The sequence below is a fragment of the Canis lupus genome, chromosome 21 (assembly GCF_048164855.1).
Source record: "Canis lupus baileyi chromosome 21, mCanLup2.hap1, whole genome shotgun sequence".
Taxonomy (NCBI): Eukaryota; Metazoa; Chordata; class Mammalia; order Carnivora; family Canidae; genus Canis; species Canis lupus.
In genome coordinates, this window is record NC_132858.1 from 7,116,267 (window position 1) to 7,136,459 (window position 20,193).

A 20,193-nucleotide genomic window follows, 5' to 3' on the forward strand; every position below is an offset into this window, starting at 1 on the left:
GTACCCTCACACCCAATCCACTCCCGGGAGAGGACGGGGAGAGGAGCGAGCAAAGAAGCCAGTGGCCCTGCTAGTCCCGGGCTTGGCGCATCCTGCCAAGTCCGGGGGCTGAGCATCCCTCTCGCGGCCGCACCGGACCCGCACCGGGGACTCGCGCGCACACCGGCCCCCGGCGGACGCCCCCCGCCCCCCGCGATCCGATCCGGGGCGGGAGGTGAGGAGTCCCTGCCGCGCTCGCGTTTCGGGCTCCGGGCGAAACCCGCCGTCCGGGTGGAGGGATGCTGGGGGTTCCCCTCCGCGCCGCGGGGGCCCCCCGCCCCCGCCTGGGTCGGGACCCGGGCAGTCCCCGCGCGCCCCCCCCGAGCCCGCCGCAGCCCGCAGGCCCGCGCGCCGTCCGCGGGCGCAGCCTCGGCCCAGCCTTACCGAGTCAGCGAACGGAGGCGCGGCGGCGGCGGCGGAGGCGGAGGCGGCGGAGGCGGAGGCGGAGGCGGCGGAGGCGGCGGCGCACTGAGCGCTCAGCGAGCGAGAGCCGGGGGCTGGAGGGCCGCGGGCGAGGCCGAGTGCACCCGACGCCGCCGCCGCCGATTGGCTGGAGCGTGCGGGGCTGCGGTGCGGGCGGGGCTGAGACTCCCCGCGCGGGGCGGGCGGAGGGGGGGGGGCCGCGGGGGGGGCGGGGCCTCCGCGGCTCCCCGGGGAGCGAGTCGGGTGAGGAAACTGAGGCTGCTGGGGGCACGCGGCCAACGCCTCTGCCAGCCTGGGGCCCGGGGCGAGATTCCTCAGCCCGGAGACTCGGTTTTCTCATCTGAAAAATGGGCCAACTCCCGTGGGCCAAGCCCGTAAAAGTGCTTAGCAGGGTGCGGGGTTCACGCGAGCCCTCCACAGCCATTGCCGCCTCTAATCCGCAAAGCGCCCCCATAAATAGCCGACCCCGGCCGGGGCTGCAGAAAGGATCACTAACTCGCGCATGACCATATGGCTGAGAAAATGGACCCGACGCTGGAGCCAAGTCTAACTCCAGAGCCGTCGCCCCAAATCCCCAAATCGGACATTGTCCCCGGAGTGACAGCTCAGGCGAGCCGGAGGCCGCGTGGCTCGCGGAGCCAACCCGCTGCTGCGAGTTCCCGCGACCCTTCTGAGAAGGCCTCTTCCTCCTCATCTAACCGGGAGAAAAACACCTCCCTCGGGGGCTTTGGTAAGATTTGGCAAATTAATCATTCAGGCGCCTAAAGCAGTGTAGGTGCCAGGAAAGACCTGGCTGGTAGTGGGGACAGAGTGACCCAGAGACCCTTGCGTGGGCGGACCCCCGGGGCCTGGGCCGGCAGCTGCCGCAGGGCGCTCAGGTCAGGGGCGCAGCGGTTCCCCCCGCCCCGCCCCGCCCCGCCCCGCCCCGCGCCTTCCCTTCCCTCTAGCTGGTGGCCCTGCAGGTAACAGGTGCTCCGTAAAGGCCCCAGGTTTATGAACAGAGACCCGGCTCTCCTAGAGCTCAGTGACTTCTTTGGGCAATGAAAAGGCCATGCTTGCCTCCATCTTTCTGCCTGTATCCTTTGGTGGTTACCACTGGAAGGTTTAGAAGAGAAAATGAAAGTTCTCTCTTGTTCCCGCCCCCGTCACTGCTGCTACTACAGTTAACTGTTGGTGTGCGCTCTCCAGGCTGTTTGAAGTGAAGTCACAGGATCTGTGCTGTTTGTGACACTCTTGTTTTCACTTGGCTCCCCCCTTGGACGACGGTTCCCTGTGGAGATACAGAGATGACCTCCTCTGTCTCGGTGATGAACGCGCCCCACGGCCCTTAGAGCCCCTTTTCACCATTGCGGGTATAAATAAAGCTGCACTGGCTGTGAGTGGGCCTCTCTGAGCTCTGATTTCTCTCTGTAGATCCCTAGTAGAGAAGCAACTGAGTCAAAGGGCAGGCACCTGTGACATTTTGGTGACATTGGTGTCACTTGCAGAGCCGCCCCAAAAAAGCTTACTGGCATCTATCTATTCCTACCCAGGCATGGGAGTGGAGTCCTGTCTCTAGGGACCATCAGTGCTGTCTGTCTCTATCCGCTCTCTTCATGTTTCTCAGTCCTAAAGGAGAGCGTGTAGATAATGCTATTTATTTTAATTTGCGTTTCTCTGAAGTTAGAAGTTAGAGATTTCCCGCCACTGCTGGCTCCCATCTTGCCCACCAGGGATCCCAGGCTGCGACACCCCCCACCCCTCCCCTCCAGATTTCACAGCCTGCCAAAGCAGGTGGGCTGGGCCAGGGCACACCTGCAGAGACCTGCATCCTCTACTCCACAATCATGGCAAGTAGGCTTTCTAGGCTTGTCTCAAATGCTCTTCCCTCTCCTTTCCCTGGAACACAACAGCTGGCGGTCTGCAGGTCCCAGCCCAAGGTCACTTTCTTCCTCACTTAAGTCCCATGGTGCTCCCCTCTGGGATCAGCCCTGCGCTGTGTATGTTCCCAGGGCTCTGTGGCCTTGACCTTACACACCTCCCTGCGCACGTCCCCGTGTCACCTTGCAGGCCGGGTGAGGCAGGGGCAAAGGCAGGACTGCTGTCCATGGGGCCACCAGGTCGCTACAGTCACCTGTGCCCCAGTGACTGGGCTCTTGGGCCACGGTAAGGAAGCCCACGCCCGCCAGCAGTTCCAGCCAGAGCGTAGAGGCCTCATTCTCCTCCTGTGCTCTGCTCCCCGAGACTGCAGCTCCCCAGGGCCGCTTAGCAGCCACTATTAATAAAAAGCCCAGGAACTAGGCCTCTGGGGAGCTCCGGGCCTGTCGAATCCTGTGTTCTCTTTGGGCCAAAAATATCCCAGAGTCGGCCTCAGAAACTAGAGTAATCTTTCTCAAGGTCCGTTTCTGTTTTTGTTCTTTTTTCAATTCTTCCCCAGTTTGAAAGGAACATACTATAGCAGCTGCCTATTGTGGCTATACAGAAACCTTTTTTTAAAAAAATGCATGTACTGTCTTTATTATCACTAAGAAACCCCCCCTTTTTTTACTCTGAAAATATCTTTTTTTTTTTTTTTCAGGTTTTCTTTATTTATTCATGAGAGACACAGAGAGAGAGAGAGAGACAGAAACACAGGCAGAGGGAGAAGCAGGCTCCATGCAGGGAGCCCGACGTGGGACTCGATCCCGGGTCTCCAGGATCACACCCTGGACTGAAGGCGGCACTAAACAGCTAAGCCCCCCGGGCTGCCCGAAAAATATCTTTTTATGAAAAAATTCAAGCATATAAAAGTTAATGAAATCAATAAACTCCTGGATAACCAAGCAAAACAGTTTCAACAATTATCAAGTGAGGGCCAAGCTTGTTTTTGTCTACCCCTGCCACTGCCTCTGGATTTCTTTAAAGCAAATCCAGAAATCCTACTGTTCTGTCTACCTGTTCTTGAGTACAGATTTCTAAAAGACAAAAGTTCTTTTTTAAAAACATATTCCCCTGTGGGACACCTGGATGGCTCAGTGGTTGGGCGCCACCCTTCGGTTCAGGTCGTGATCCCAGGATCCAGAATCCAGTCCCACATCGGGCTCCCTGCAGGGAGCCTGCTTCTCCCTCTGCCTGTGTCTCTGCCTCTATGTCTCTCATGAATAAATAAATAAATTAAAAAAAATAATAATAATAAATAAAAACACATCCCCCTAACACACACACACACACACACACACACACAGAAAACATACCAAGAATACCATTGGCCAACCTAAAATAGCACAACAATTGTAATACAAAACTTGTAAGGCCTGGAGCAGCCTGGGTGGCTCAGCGGTTTAGCGCCGCCTTCAGCCCAGGGCCTGATCCTGGAGACCTGGGATCAAGTCCCATGTCAGGCTCCCTGCATGGAGCCTGCTTCTCCCTCTGCCTGTGTCTCTGCCTCTCTCTGTGTGTCTCTCATGAATAAATAAATAAAATCTTAAAAAAAAAAAAAGCTTGTAGGCCCTCTTGGGCTGCCAAGAGCATTGCTGAGTCCCACTCTCCTGCCAGCCTTATTCATTGCTGGCAGCTCCCAGCAGGTTCTGATCCCAAAACATGTGGGATTTTCTAGAATTTAGCTCTCACTTCCCATAGGAAACAATTTTGTAATCCCGGAGTTCTGTGCTTCTCTCTCCTCTCCAGTGCTTTGAAACCCTCTGAACTTGAACCTTGAGCTGCTGTCAGTAGTGGGCAAATAACAGCAGTCCCACGTCAGGTGGCAATAATATTTGCTCAGCCAGCATCGCTGGAGTTTGGTAAGGACAAAATGAGGTAAAGCATGCAGGTGCAAGCAAACTGTTTCAGACACAGCTCGACCATGTGCTAGTGACAGGAACTCCTAGTAACAACCAAAGGGTATTCTTATTTGAATAGGCTTGCCCTATGACCCAGTCAGTAATCCTGCTCCTGAGTATCACTGAAGAGAAATAAGAGCACATGTCTGCTCAAAGACGTCTGGTACAAGAATGTTTGCAGAAGTTTCACTCAAGGGGTGCCTGGATGGCTCAAGCGGTTGGGCATCTGTCTTCAGCTCAGGTCATGATCTCGGGGCCCTGGGATCAAGTCCCACCCTTGGGACTTGGTGACTCTCTGCTCAGTGGGGCGTCAGCTTCTCCCTCTCCCTCTGTGCTCGTTCTCTCTCTCTCTCTCTCTCAAGTAAATAAATAAATCTTAAAAAAAAAAAAAAGAAGTTTCACTCAAATGGACAAAAATCCAGAAACAACCCATGGGGCCATCAACATAGAATGGATAAATATATTGTGATTTCTCCATATAGTAGAGCAATAAGGAGCAACAAAAAAAGAATAAAGGGACACCTGAATGGTTCAGTGGCTGAGCATCTGCCTTCAGCTCAGGGCATCTGGGATCCGGGATCAAATCCCACATTGGGCTCCCTACAGGGAACCTGCTTCTCCCTCTGCCTGTGTCTCTGCCTCTCTCTGTGTCTCTCATAAATAAATAAAATCTTAAAAAAAAAAAAAAGAATAGAGTGCTAACACACAAGTGGATGGATCCTACAGATCTTATATCATATAAAAGAAAACCAAACAAACACACAAAATATTTATATGTTATATGATTTACTTGTTTAATTTATTTATTTGGTAGAAAGAGAGAACACAAGTATGGGGACGGTGGAGGGAGAAGCAGGCTCCACTAAGCAGGGAGTCCGGCATGGGACTCAATCCCAGGACCCTGAGATCATTACCTGAGCTGAAGGCAGACACCCAACTGACTGAGCCACCCAGCTGCCCTTGCTGTATGATTTCTATAACAAATGTGCATAATAATTGCAGTGATGGGTGACTGAGAAACAGAGTAAGGAGGCCACGGGCGGGCTCAGTGGAGTAATATGAAAATGCAGGGCTCTATATCCCTCAGATTATGCATTTACTGTTCTTGCTACCTGCATGGTAGGCCTCAATTTCAAAAATTAAAAATTAAGGGGCACCAGGGTGGCTCTGTCAGTGAAGCGTCTGCCTTGGGCTCAGGTCATGATCTCCGGGGTCCTGGGATCAAGCCCCTCATCAGCCTCCCTCCTCCTACTAGGAGCCTGCTTCTACCTCTCCATCTGCCTGCTGCTCCCCCTGCTTGTGCTCTCTCTCTGTGTCAAATAAATAAATAAAATCTTTAAAAAAAATAATAAAAGCTTTTGTTTATAAACAATAAAATGTAGTCAATGAATAACTTATTTCCTGGTTTAGTAATCAGAAATGCAGATATGATTGTCAGCCAGAGCTTGCGATCAGCATGAGGCACATCCACTCTTTCAACAGATGTTTATTCCAAAGTCCAGACTGCCAAGACCCGATGCATTACTTGCCAGCCATGGATAAAAAAGTTGGGCTTCTTGAACTGTAGAGTTTTATTTTAAATAAATCTGGGAACTCTTTATGGAAAATGTCAGAAGAGTTCAAGGGCCACCATTCGGACTTCAGATCCCGGTCATCTCCGAGGTCTGCGCAAACTAGCCCAGCCTGCCTGGAGAGTGTGCACTGGGGCCTGGACCTGAGCTTGTAGTGGGACCAGAGCAGCGTGCTGGTCACAAAGCTGGTGACAGCTCAGTGGGTACTCCTGGAAGTTGACAGCTTGACTGTCCCTAGCTGGAACTGCACCAGCCTGGACACTGGGACCTCAAATATAGGGAAGAGGTGACTGACCCCCCTGCCCCACAGCGCCTGCAAGTAGGTGCCTAGAAATCCAAGTGAGAGCATTAGCAGAAGACTTCTGTGTCAAGAAGGAAATTCCCCCGCTTTGGAGGGAGAAGAAGATGGGCAGCTAGCGCCTTGGGTCAGTGGCTTTTATGCTGGGAGGGTCACTAGTGAGAATCTACTGGCAGCTACAACCTTTTCCCCAGAAAAAAATGCACGCATGTAAACCATGGTAAATAATTTAATTCTTGAACCTCTCAAAGCCATTTACAAACTCCTGACTCACACAGGTTAAGAAAAATAATCTGAAATGTGGCAACAAGGCAAAAGGGTATTTGAATATTATTTCATGGGCTTGTTGTCTAACTGGCCCATCCAAGGATTTGCTTCTTCTCTGGGGAAACGTATCTCGACCAGGCCCCAGACTCTATGAAGATTCTATGTGTTAACCAGTAGATTTTTGTCCAACAGAAATCCTTTGCATTAGATGCAAGGAAAAAAAAAAGTAGAAAAAAAAAAAGTATTCCAGGGCACCTGGGTGGCTCAGTCGGTGAAGTGTCAGCCTTCGACTCAGGTCATGATCTTGGGGTCCTGAGACAGAGCTCCGTGTCGGGCTCCCTGCTCGCTGGGAAGCCTGCTTCTCCCTCTCCCTCTGCTGCTCCCCCTGCTTGTGCCTGCCCTGTCAGATAAACAAAATTTTAGAAAAAGGAAGTAAGGAAGAGAGGGAGGGAGGGAAGGGAAGGGAAGGGAAGGGAAGGGAAGGGAAGGGAAGGGAAGGGAAGGGAAGAAGAAAAGAAAAGAAAAGAAAAGAAAAGAAAAGAAAAGAAAAGAAAAGAAAAGAAAAGAAAAGAAAAGAGACTCAAAGGTATGATTTCATTGCCCTGTAGGATGTTAAGGAGTTTTGTACCTACTTAGGATAAACTTCAGATTTTTTTCCACCTTCCTGTGTAGGGAAAACGCAGCTCTTCCTGCCCTGTGTCTGTTTGCTCTGTGACTCATCTACTCACCATCATAGCACTTCACTTCTGATACTTCTAGTCACCAAACACGGGGAGGTTTTTCCCACAGCAATAGGCAATTCTCAGACACCTGCAGGGTGTCTAGGAATTCAACTCCATTCTGACATGGTCTACCCAGATAGCGTCAGATCCCACAGGCTAAGGGCTTGATCCTCACCAAAGGCTCCCCTGTGCCCACCACTTCAGATAGCAGGTTGTTATGTGTGCTCTGGCCAACCCTCTACAGGGGTTCCAAAGACCCCTCCTGGAGTCCAAGGAATTTGCTGGAGTGGCTCACAGAACTCAGGGACACACTTACTTAGACTTGCTGGTTTATTAGAGGATATGACAAAGATGCTGATGAACAGCCCAGTGGAGGCACATAGGGCAAGTCTGGAGCTTCTGTCTCCATGGCTTTGGCATGCATCACTCTCCAAGCGTGGGTACATTCACCAGCCTGTGCTATTGGGGTGTCTTGGAGGCTCCCTCATGTAGGCATGAGGGATTGCTAACTCCATTTCCAGCCCCTCTCTGTTTTCTGAAGAATGGGGCTAGGGGGCAGCCAAGAATTTCAAGCTTCTCATACTGACTTGGTCTTTTTGCTGACCAGCCCCCAGCCCGGGGTCCCCCCAGAGTCGCCTGGACAGATGGTGCCAGCGCTCTTATTGCTTAGGAGTTTGCAAGGATTTCAGGAGCTCTGCGGGGCAGGGGCGGGAGGGGGTGGGGGGGTGGGCAGAGCCCCTATGCATACTTTCTGTTAACTCACAGAGTCGAAATAGTTCCCTAGCCATCATGTTCCAGCTTTCTCCTCTGTCAGAACTTCTGGACTCAGCCTCTAGAATCCTCCTCCTCCCACCATCCTGTTGGGTCCTTCACTGATAAATTTATTTATTTATTTTTTTCTTTCCTTCACTGATAAATTTAAATCTTTGACATTTGCTCACTTTGTATTTGAGAGTCCTGTTTTTGACTTACTGAAAATCCTATCCGACACACATTACTGTGCATGAGAGCCGGATGCCTTTCCGAGAGCTGACACTTGGTACAAAGCGTCTCAGAGAATGAAGGATGAGAGAGGAGGGCCTTCAAACATTCCTAGGACTCTGGGGTCTCTTGTTATAAATGGGCTCACTTCTCAGGCCACCCAGGGTCAAACTTCTTAGAGGCAGAGACATTGAGATAGCAGCTTGGACCTCTTTTTTTGCCCATAGCATCCTCCTGCGTTTCTGCAGCAATGCAACACTAGGGGAGACCTTGCTGGGAAAGAGTTGGGGGCACCCACACCCACGAGCCCCCTGGAGCAGCACAGGGCAGCTGGTAAACCGTGGGACCATTTGTACAGGACCTCCAGCTTGTACTGCACCTTCCTACTCATACATGGTGTTATCCTCACATTTCCAATGTATTCCATATTTTCTTTTCCTTTAAAAAAGACCTAGGATGACTGCAAATATCAAGGCCTGAGAAAAGCACTGGCTCTGCCGAGTCCAATGACACGTTCCTTTGGTCCTTATCCCAAGCAGGAAACACTTGAAGATTCTAGGTTTAAGCCAGAGCAAGCATATCTGCTTTCCATGCTCCACAAACCGTCTGGGCCTCAGGTCACTGCCCTGCCCCAATTTCTGCCCCAGGCCTGTCCCCTCCTGTCCCTAGCAGGCCCTCTTCAATTACAAAAGGAGGGTCGGGCAGCCTGGGTGGCTCAGTGGTTTAGCGCAGCCTTCGGCCCAGGGCCTGATCCTGGAATCTCGGGATCAAGTCCCACATCGGGCTCCCTGCATGGAGCCTGCTTCTCCCTCTGCCTGTGTCTCTGCCTCTCTCTCTCTCTCTTTGTGTGTGTGTGTCTCCTGAATAAATAAATAAAATCTTTAAAAAATAAAAAAATAAAAGGAGGGTCAAATACACCAACTCATCTCAGAGGGGTGGGAGAACTTTTAAGAATCTATTGAGCACCTGCTGTATGCCAGGCAACAAGCTAACCGGGGAGTGACTGCAGAATGTGAGATCCTCAGGGGCCCCTTCATCCTGCATCTTGTCCTTCACCTCCAGCACGAGTCCTCCCGAAGCTCATTAGTGACTGTGGTGACCCACAAGCTCCCTGGACCAGCAGAGGCCACTTGGCAAACCACAGTTGCCTCCTTCTCTAGATCCCATCCTGTTGGAAGCCTGTGCTACATTTCACTATTGCCTCATCTTCCTCTCCCGGGAGCCTTCTCCTCCTGTAACCTGTGAGTCACTCTGGTCCCAGGTTTTCCTCCTCCGCTGGGACCTGTTCTCAGATGCCTTCTCTGGCTCACCTCCATCTGCCTTTCAACCTAGATATGGCTCCAAGCCTCTTGCTTTGGCCCTGCCTCCGTCACCAGCTTTGCTCCCCTGTGAGCCCCCACCCGGCCACACTACACCCCATTCTGATCCTCCCAAATCCTCACCAGAGGGGCCCTCCCCAGGTGAAATGATAGGGCTGAGCTACCCACCAGGAAGAGAAGGCAAGTTTCAGGGGCCAGTGGAGCAGGGACACAGAGAAAATAGGTGTGTGTGTGTGTGTGTGTGTGTGTGTGTGTGTGTGTGTTATATTTCTTATGTCCAAGAAAGCAGCAAATAACCACCAAGGGGAAAGTTAAAACTCTGAAGGATTTTCTTATACTCATTTTAGTATGTATCTTTTAAATTACATATGAGGAAGTCACCCTAATCCTTTTAGCAAGGAGGGCTTTCAAAAGATCTGAATCTAGGGGCTCCTGGGTAGCTCAATTGGTTAAGTGGGCAACTCTTGATTTTAGCCCAGGTAATGATCTCAGGGTCCTGGGATCAGGTTCCACATCAGGCTCTGTGCTGGGGGTGGAGTCTGCTTAAGATTTTCTCTCTCTCTCTCCCTCTGGCTCTCACTCCTCTTCTGCTTGTGCATGTGGTCTCTCTCTCTCTCTCACTCTCTCTCTCTCTCAAAAAAAAATCTGAATCCAGCCCTGATCTGAACCATATTCATTCATTTCTTCATTCATTCATTCATTCATCAGACAAATATGTACTGAGCACCTCCAATGTGCCAGGATTGTTCTAGATACTGGAACTCTGCAGTAATAGAGCCTTTAAACCAAGCCCTGTCCTCAGGAGCCCTCATTCTGGTGGGAGAAGCAGACAAGCAGCAAATTCACTCTTTTGTGTGAAAAGAAAGGGCAAAGGAGAAAAAACAAGGAGGGGGACCCAGGGTGCATGACCTAGCATGGGGTAGGTAAGGCCAGCTTATATTTTCAATGGAGCATAAGTTCCTAAAGGTAGAAACCTTTGTAACCCCACCTAACTCATCTTGGGTCTCAGAAATGTTAGCTGAATGATTGATAGGTGAGTAGATGGGTGGATGGATGGGTAAATGGGTGGATAGATGGGTGGGTAGATGGGTATGAGCTCCCGCATGCCCTTCCCAGTGGGCCCTTCTTTTCCATGTCCTCAACCCATCACAAATTCTTCCTCAAGAATCTTTAAACTTCATTCCTGTCTGTCCTTCTTCGTGGTGTGCCTAAGGTCACCTTCTGAGTCACAACAACTTTGATGCACCCTGTGGCCTCAGGCAGACCTAGATGCATAATTTGTCAGGTCCAAGGCAAAATGAACATGCAGAGACTCTTGTTTGAAAATGATTAAGCATTTGAGGACGGGGATCCCTGGGTGGCGCAGCGGTTTGGCGCCTGCCTTTGGCCCAGGGCGCGATCCTGGAGACCCGGGATCGAATCCCACGTCGGGCTCCCGGTGCATGGAGCCTGCTTCTCCCTCTGCCTGTGTCTCTGTGCCTCTCTCTCTCTCTGTGACTATCATAAATAAATAAAAATTTAAAAAAAAAGAAAAAAAAAAAAAGCATTTGAGGACGGTGACAGCTGAGCATTAAACCAACCACAGGGCCACTCTGATTGCTGGCTCTTGTAACAGCATGGGTGGCACACCCATGAAACTGGGCCTGCTTTGAAGGCCTTCCTAAATCTGTACTTAAGGAGCCACCCAGGCTGTGCTTACAAGCCTCAATGAAGGGGCGCCTGGGAGGCTCAGGCAGCTGTCTGCCTTCAGCTCACATCATGATCCCGGGGTCCTGGGCTGGTCCTGCAATCAAGCCCTGCACCAGGCTCCTTGCTCAGTGGTGAACCTGTGTCTCCCTCTCTGTCTGCCTGTCGCCCCCGCTGCTGGTGCTCTCTCTTGGGCTCTAAATAAATAAATAAATAAAATCTTTATTATTTTTTAAAAAGATTTTATTTATTTATTCATGAGAGACGGGGGGCGGGGTGCAGAAATACAGGCAGAGGGAGAAGCAGGCTCCATGCAGGGAGCCTGATGTGGGACCCGATCCCGGGACTCCAGCCAGGATCATGCCCTGGGCCAAAGGCAGGCACTAAACTGCTGAGCCACCCAGGGATCCCTAAATAAAATATTTAAAAAACAAAAAAACAGGGGATCCCTCGGTGGCTCAGTGGTTTGGCGCCTGCCTTCGACCCAGGGCGTGATCCTGGAGTCGTGGGATCGAGTCCCACGTTGGGCTCCTTGCATGGAGCCTGCTTCTCCCTCTGCCTGTGTCTCCGCCTCTCTCTCTATGTGTCTATCATGAATAAATAAATAAATCTTTAAAAAAAGCAAAAACAAAAAAACAAGCCTCGATGAATTCTGTGCTCCTTCCCTCAAGACTTCACTCCACTTCCAGCCTCTGGGCATCTGTTCCTACTGTTCCCTGCTCAGGGTGCCTTCCCCACTCACCGCTTGTCTTTGTGCACAGCCATGAGCTAGACGTTAGGAAGGGAGATGCGGTAAATCAAACCTAGTCCTGACTCCAGAGAAAATGCTCACAGGGCACCTGAGTTCTGGCTTAGCTGCAGCCCTGCCCACTGCGTGGCCCAGAGCTGGTACACTTTCCTCTGTTGCAAAACGGGCAGCAGCCAGGCCAATGCTGCATCCACCTGGGGTTCTGCTCATAACCCTCCCCCATTTAAAAAAATCTACGCTATAAGGCCACCTGGGTGGCTCAGATGGTTAAGCATCCGACTCTTGATTTTGGCTCAGGGTGTGATCTCAGGGTGCTGAGATGGAGCCCCACATCAGGCTCCATGTAGAGTGCGGAGGAGACTGCTTAGGACTCTCTCTCTCTTTCCCTCTGCCCGTCCCTGCCCCCTGCGAGTGCTCCCCCCCAAAAGAAACCTAAGATATGACTCACGTGCTATAACATTCATCCTTTTAAAGTATACAATTCAGTGGTTTTTAATATATACAAGAGGTTGCGCAACCACCACCATGATGCAATTCCAGAACATTTCCCACAAATCCCCTCCTAAAAGAAACCCCATTCCCAGTAGCAGTGCTCCTCTCATACCTGCTGCCTCCCTGGCAAGCACTACTTTACTTTCTACCTCTACAGCTTTGCCTACTCTGGATGTTTCATATGAATGAAATCCAGCACTATATGATCTTGGTGTCAGGCTCCTTTCGTGTTTTCATGGTTCATCTTTGTCTTTGCAGGTATCAGGACTTCTTTCCCTTTTGTGGCTGGATATTCCATTGTGTGTCAAAGGGACATTTTGGCGGATGCCTAGAGCACCCACACATCAGCTTCCAATGCCTGGAGGTTGCAGGAGCCCAGCTCCCGCTCTGAACTTGACCCTGAAATACAGCCCGGTCTTCTTTTCCTTTATGGAAAAATTTCACTTCTCCTTCAAAGTCAGATACCACCTGCTCCAAGATTTCCCTCCCCAGATTTCTCCCAGAGACTGATGAACCCCTTCTTCCGGGTCTTCCAATAGGTCTGGGATGCAGGACACTCCACCTTCCCTAAGGTCCGCGACCCTGATCCGGAACAGCCCCCGGGTCCCCTGCCGGGCGGGCCAACCCGCCAAGACTGGTGTGGAATGGGAAAGAGGGAAATTGCCTGGACGCTCATTGGCTGCCAGACGAGCGATTTCCTTGCGATCACTCGCTTTGGACGGCAGGGGAGGGGGAAGTTCGGCGGGGGGCGGGGACGCGGAAACGACCGGCGCGGAGGGGGACCCACCGACGCAGCAGCCCGCCTGGGTGCCGGGGGTCCTGGGGGCAGGGGAGGGCGCCCACGCCCCCCACCCATCCCCCCCGGGGCCCACCCACAGCTCCATTTGCGTCCCAGGGTCGCGCTGGGCAGCTCGTTAGCGCTTCGAGTGTGTGGGTGGGGGGAGGGGGAGGGGAGGGGGGGAGGGGGAGGGGCGGCGGCGCGGCCCGGGGAGCGAGGGCCCGAGCTCGGGGTCCCCGCCCGGGGGCGGCGCGGCTGGCGGCGCAGGGTCGGGGTGGGCGCCGCGCATCGCTGCTCTGGTCCGTCCTCATCACGTTTTCGAATCACACAGTAAAGTGCGTTCGTCGTGGAAGCGCAGGAAACACTGAACCGTCAAATGAAAATAAAAAGCTTTACAAGGTTGCCTGGAATCTCAGGGCCTAACGCTGGGGGGTATTTCCTTTCTGGTGGGTCTTTTCTTCCTCCCTCTCTTCCTTCCTTCCTTCCTTCCTTCGTTTCTCTCTTTCTTTCTTTTTTAAGAACTTATTAGTTATTTTAGCGAGAGGGAGTATGGGTGGGGGGAGTGCAGAGAGGGCACCTCCAGGCGGCTCACAGGGAGCCCCGAGGGGAAGCAGGGCTCCTCCCAGGACAGCGAGGAACTGAGGGGAAGCCTAGAGTCTGATGCTTAACCTGCTTAAGGGGATGAGCCACCCAGGCGCCCCTCCTTTCTGTCCTTTGTGCTGCTTTCTAAAGATCTTAAGACCCTCCTTTCCTGCTTTTTACAAAATGAAAGTCGTAGAGTAGGGCCTATGAAGTGCTCATCTTCTCTTTTTAATTTAACATTATTCATTTTCCCCAACGGATGGATTCTCTTGGGGATAAATGGAAGCTGCCTGGAAGCCCCTTCGTCCCCTCCCTTCCCACCTCCATCCAACTCCCCTCTCTAGAAGTAACCAACATCCTTAGTGTTGGAAGATCTTCTTCCAGACTTTTTGCACTTCTTACATCACACCTTACGTATATCTAGAAATACACAGTTTTATTTTAGAGCTCTCTTTTAGTGACACCAAACTAAGTTGTGTATACGGTTCTGGAACTTGCTTCCTACCCTCCCCCTTCACAGTACATTTTGGAAATCAGTTGGTCTGGACCTACGTCCTTCACTGCTTTATGATATTATACAATTTGAATGCACCTTTATCTATTTCAAGCATTCTCTGTTGTTTCTTGTGTATTTTTTTTTAAGATTTTATTTATTTATTCATGAGAGACACAGAGAGAGAGAGAGAGGAAGAGACAAGCAGAGGGAGAAGCAGGCTCCTTGTGGGAACTCCGATGCAGGACTCGGTCCCAGAACCCCAGGATCACGCGCTGAGTCAAAAACAGACAATCAACTGCTGAGCCACGCAGGCGTCCCTGTTGTTTCTCGCTTTTACTTGGTTTCCAATCTCACTCTCTTCAACCATTCATCCCAAATGCGTTTCTTAAGCACCTGCTGTGTGCCTCACCTTTCTCAGGCTGGGGACATACAACAGATGAACAAAATAGAACAAAATAATGCCACCCTCTTGGGGCTCACTGTCTAGAAGCACTGCATGTGGGTGAGGAGGGGATATTTTATTTTATTTTATTATTTTTTTTAAATTGTTTTTAAATTTATTTATTTACGATAGTCACACTCAGACAGAGAGAGAGAGAGAGAGGCAGAGACACAGGCAGAGAGAGAAGCAGGCTCCATGCACCGGGAGCCTGACGTGGGATTCGATCCCGGGTCTCCAGGATCGCGGCCTGAGCCAAAGGCAGGCGCCAAACCGCTGTGCCACCCAGGGATCCCGATATTTTATTTTTTGAGTGGGAAATATGCTCTAATCACTAATGTGGTTTGAATATCAAATCAATATTTTTAAAAAGATCTAGGGAAAGTGGTATCTGCCCCATCTGACACACAGGTAATCAGTCTTAGGTTTCTTGTATTATCCTTCCAATATTTCCTTATAAAAATACAAGGGGGAAAAAAACAAGCAAAATGAGTCATGTATGCTACTTATCATCAGGGAAATGCGAATCAAAACTACAATGAGATATTGCCTCACACCTGTCAGAATGGCTAAAATCAACAACACAAGAAACAACAGGTGTTGGCAAGGATACAGATACAAGGATACAGTGTTGTACACTGTTGGTGGGAGTGCAAACTGGTACAGCCACTCTGGAAAACAGAATGGAGTTTCCTCAAAAAGTTAAAAATAAAACTATAATTTAGCAATGGCAGTACTGGGTATTTACCCAAAGGGTACAAAAATACAGAATTCAAAGGGGTACATGCACCCCAGTATTTATAACAGCATTGTCTATAATAGCCAAATTATGGCAACAGCCCAAGTGCCCCTTGACTGATGAATGGATAAAGAAGATATGGTGAATATAGACAATGAAGTATTATCAGCCATCAAAAAAGAATGAGATCTTGCCATTTGCAATGATGTGGCTAGAACTAGAGGGTGTTATGCTAAGCAAAATCAGTCAGAGGGTGACAAATACTATATGATTTCATTCCTATGTGGAATTTGAGAAACAAAACAAATGAGCAAAGGGGAAAAGAGAGACAGAGAGGCAAACCAAGAAACAGACTCTGAACTGTAGAGAACACACTGATTACACTGGTTACAGAGGGGAGGTAGGTGGTGGGGGGGGTGGGGAAATAGGTGATGGGGATGAAGGAGGGTACTTCTGATGAGCACCAGGTGATGTATGGATGTGGTGAATCACTATACTGTATACATGAAATTAATATTACAATGTATGTTTACTCCCTAGAGTTTAAATTAAAACTTTAAAAAATCATGAACAGCAACCAAAAAATGAGAGTGTATATATATATATATTTCCCTTCTTTCTCGTGTAAAAGGAAACTTGCTATGGTTTACTATAGCCCTCTCCTTTTAAAAGATGTGTTGGGGGCAGCCCCGGGTGGCTCAGTGGTTTAGTGCTGCCTTCAGCCCAGGGTGTGATCCTGGAGACCAGGGATCCAGTCCCGCATTGGGCTCCCTGCATGGAGACTGCTTCTCCCTCTGTCTGTGTCTCTGACTCTGTGTGTGTGTGTGTGTGTCTCATGAATAAATAAATAAAATCTTAAAAAAGAATCTTTTAAAAAGATTTTTAAAAAAAGATGTCTTGGTGTTATTTTCCTGTAATTGCATAGAGAGGGAGTATGGTGGGGGGGGTCATTTAACTTTATATATTGTTTGAAGGTACGCAGTGTTCCATCGTATAGTTTATTTTACCATGATTTATTTGTGTCCTGTGACATTTTGCATTTCCTGTCTTTTGCTTTATAAACTGCAATGAAGTTGCTGCAATGGTTAACTGCACAAAAGTCAGTTCTTCCACCGGCAAGTTTTACTGTAGGTTAATTTACTTAATCCACTGAATCAAATGTTAATCTCCTCTAGAAGCAGACTCATATGCACACCCAGAATCATGTGGGACCAGATATCGGCTCCCCCCCCCCCCCCCCCCCCCCCCCCCCCGACCTTGGCCTAGTCAGGTTGACAAATAAAATTAATCCTTACACCCTCCTTGGAGTTGTCTTGGTTTGCCCTCCCCCCTGCTTGGGATGAGTTCTCCAGTCCCAGAAGTGAAAAATACTGTCTTAGTGCATTTAAATTTGTATTTTTTTTTTTCATTATGAGTAAGGCTGAGAATCTTTTTTGCAAACTTGGGGAATATTTGTATTTCTTCTCAGTGTACTGCTCATACATTTTGCCTATTTTTCTACTAGGTTGTTGGCCTTTTCATAGATTGTGCTGAAAAAATAACTTTTTAACCGGTATGTCTTTTTATAATGAGCATTATCAAAATAAAGTTCTATATGATACAACTCGTTCATTTAAAGCATATATTTCAAGGGGTGCCTGGATTGTTCTGTTGGTTAAGCATCTGACTCTTGGTTTTGGCTCTGGTCATGATCTCAGGGTCATTAGATTGAACCCTACATCGGGCTCTGCACAGGGTGTGAAGCCTGCTTAAGATTCTCTCTCTCGGATCCCTGGGTGGCGCAGCGGTTTAGCACCTGCCTTTGGCCCAGGGCACGATCCTGGAGGCCGGGGATCGAATACCACGTCGGACTCCCTGCGTGGAGCCTGCTTCTCCCTCTGCCTATGTCTCTGCCTCTCTCTCTCTCTCTCTCTGTGACTATCATGAATAAATAAATAAAATCTTTAAAAAAAAAAAAAAGATTCTCTCTCCCTCCCTCCTCCCCAAAACAAAAAGTTCATCCATGTTGTAATATGTCAGTTCTAATTTCCTTTTTTATGACTGAATAATGTCCCATTGTATGGATAGATCATGTTTTGTTTATCCACTCATCTATGAGAAACATTTGGCTTCGTTCCTCTTTTTGGCTAAGCATCATTTTACATTCCCAACAGTGGTGCGCGAGGGTTCCCCTTTCTCCACATCCTCACAAACACTTGTTATTACCGATAGCTTTGATTATAGCCATTGTTAAAAAAAAAACACAACAGGCCCCATGGTACCCCCAGATGGCAGTCAGTTGAGTGTCTAACTCTTGGTTTTAGCTCAGATCATGTTCTCAGGGTCATGAGATTGAGCCCTGCTTTGGGCTCCAAGCTCAGTGAGGAGTCTGCTAAAGTTTCTCTCTCCTCCCTCTGCCCTCCTCTCTCTCTCTCTCAAATGAATAAATACATTAAAAAAAAAAAAAAAAAAAACCAAAGCTGTGACAGGCCCCCAAATGGAGTCATCTGTGCTGAACCCCACATCAGTAAACAAAGACTTAACTCCTAACTGCAGTTTCAGCCTCTCCCAGAAATGGAAATTTATTTTTTTTTTAAAGACTGTATTTATTTATTTACAAGAGACACACACAGAGAGAGGCAGAGACATAGGCAGAGGTCTCCCTGCATATGCAGCAGGCTCCATGCAGGGAGCCCAATGTGGGACTTGAACCTGGAAATCCAGGATCATACCCTGAGCCAAAGGCAGGCGGTGAATCGCTGAGCCACACAGGCATCCCTAAAAATGGAATTTTAAACAGTCTAGAATTTCCTAATCAATACTAGGGAGGTCGTCTGCTTGATAGGCCCCTGCCTTCCACCAAGGGAAGGTAACCTTGCCTGAAGAATCCACTCTTTGCTAGAAACTTTTTTCTGCCCCTTTCTGGCCGTAAAAGCCTTCGATTTTGTACAACTTCTTGGAGCTCCTTTCTATTTACTAGGTGGGATGCTGCCCAATTCATGAATCATTAAAACCAATTAGATCTTCAAATTTACTCAGTTGAATTTTGCTTTTTAACACTTTATTAGTGGCGATGAAGGAGTATCTCACTATGGCTTTGATTTGCATATCTCTGATGGCTAATCAGTTTATCTTTCAACTCTGATTTTTTTTAATGAAGATTTGTTTTCTATAGTTAAATCAATTTCCATTGATTTCTGACTATTGACTCATGGAGAAATTTATCCCCACTCTAGGATTTCTTAAAAAATATTTTACTTGTTTATTCATGAGACACACACAGAGAGAGGAAGAGACGTAGGCAGGGGGAGAAGCAGGCTCCTCGCAGGGAGCTACCCATGCGTCCTCCCACTCTAGGATTATTCGAAGAAATTTTCCTATATTCTCTTCCAGCACTTGTATGCTTTCAGATTTTACATTTAAAACTTGGATCCAGGGGATCCCTGAATGGCTCAGTGGTTTAGTGCCTGCCTTTGGCCCATGGTGTGATCCTGGAGTCCTGGAATCGAGTCCCACATTGGGCTCCTGGCATGGAGCCTGCTTCTCCCTCTGCTTGTGTCTCTGCCTCTCTCTCTCTCTCTCTCTCTCTGAGTGTGTGTGTGTGTGTGTGTGTGTGTCTATCATGAATAAATAAATAAAATCTTTAAAAAAATTAAAAAGGGCAGCCCGGGTGGCTCAGTGGTTTAGTGCCACCTTCAGCCCAGGGCATGATCCTGGACACCCAGGATCGAGTCCCACGTCTGGTGCTCCCTGCATGGAGCCTGCTTCTCCCTCTGCCTCTCTCTCTCTCTCTCTCTCCCTCTGTGTTCTCATGAATAAATAAATAAAATCTTTTAAAAAATTATTAAAAAAAAACAAACTTGGATCCATTTGGACCTTATTCTGGTAAATGATGTGAAATACACATCAGCTTCTTTCCTTTTCCAGAAGCATGCTGTGTCCCAGCACTGCTGTGGGGAGGGACTTGCAGCAGCAAGCCCAGTGTGAGGAGAGGACATTTGCACAGGAACCTGAACATATGGAGAAAGGACCCACACTCCAGCCTCGCAGGTGAAGAGCAGCAGACAGAGCGCTCTGAAGCGTGGCAGGCTCTAAGAACAGCAAGACCAGAGTGGCTGCAGGTGGTAGGCTGCCAGGTCACAGAGGGCCTTGCAAGCAACTGTGAAGTGGGATTTTTCTTTTGGGTATAATGGCACTGGACTGCTGTGTGTAAGATCATTCCAGCTGTGTCCTTGGTAAGATAACACCAAGAAGGGAAATTTTCTAGGTTAAGACACTTTCACATTTTTCAGCAAACCACCAAATTGTTCTCCCAAAACTCTGAGCTAAATTATTCCCCTCCACCTTCATTTTATTTTGATAACATGTGCCATTTAATTGAATATTTTTGAAACATTGTTTGGTTGAATGCTCGGTTCTTTTTTGTGGTTCTTTTATTTTTTAATTTTTATGTTTTTAAAAAAGATTTTATTTTATTTATTTATTTGACACAGAGAGGAGAGAGAACAACCAGGGGGAGCGGCAGGCAGAGGAAGAAGTAGGCTCTCTGTGAAATAGGGAGCCTGACGAGGGGTTTGATTCCAGGACCCAGGATTGTGACCTGAGCTGAAGGCAGATGCTTCACCGACTGAGCCACCCAGGTGCCCCTTTCAGGGTTCTTTTAAAAAACATCTTATAAATAAATAAATAAATAAAGAAAGAAAGAAAGAAAGAAAGAAAGAAAGAAACAAACAAACAAACAAACAAACAAACATCTTTGTTGGGGCATAACTGATGTACAATAAGCCACACAACTTAGAGTGTACAATTCAGTAAGTCTTGACATACATGTACCCCT

General features: G+C 48.9%; 2 protein-coding genes and 1 long non-coding RNA gene across 5 annotated transcripts in view; 2 read left to right on the plus strand and 1 right to left on the minus strand.

The window, feature by feature from the left end:
* The window catches only part of LOC140612570 (large ribosomal subunit protein bL21m-like), a 75,419-nt gene extending 74,904 nt beyond the window's left edge, over positions 1-515 (minus strand). Inside the window, exon 1 of the mRNA XM_072790252.1 lies at positions 424-515. The gene's annotated coding sequence lies outside the window, so the exon portion shown is untranslated. The remainder of the gene's footprint in view (positions 1-423) is intronic.
* Positions 1-19,923, plus strand: part of LOC140612571 (DNA-binding protein SMUBP-2-like) — an 81,534-nt gene extending 61,611 nt beyond the window's left edge. For 2 of the 3 annotated variants that reach the window (XM_072790255.1, XM_072790256.1), the window contains one exon: positions 19,284-19,561. In XM_072790255.1, coding sequence (XP_072646356.1) covers positions 19,284-19,546 — 263 coding nt within the window. In that variant the 3' untranslated portion in view covers positions 19,547-19,561. Of the gene's footprint in view, positions 1-19,283; positions 19,562-19,849 lie in introns of those variants that run through there. The other variant, XM_072790258.1, reaches the window with a different exon arrangement.
* LOC140612572 (uncharacterized) lies at positions 673-1,841 on the plus strand. Its single transcript, XR_012013729.1, has 2 exons — positions 673-1,192; positions 1,651-1,841. It is a non-coding gene; the product is annotated as an uncharacterized lncRNA (long non-coding RNA).
* Positions 19,924-20,193: the final 270 nt, after the last annotated feature.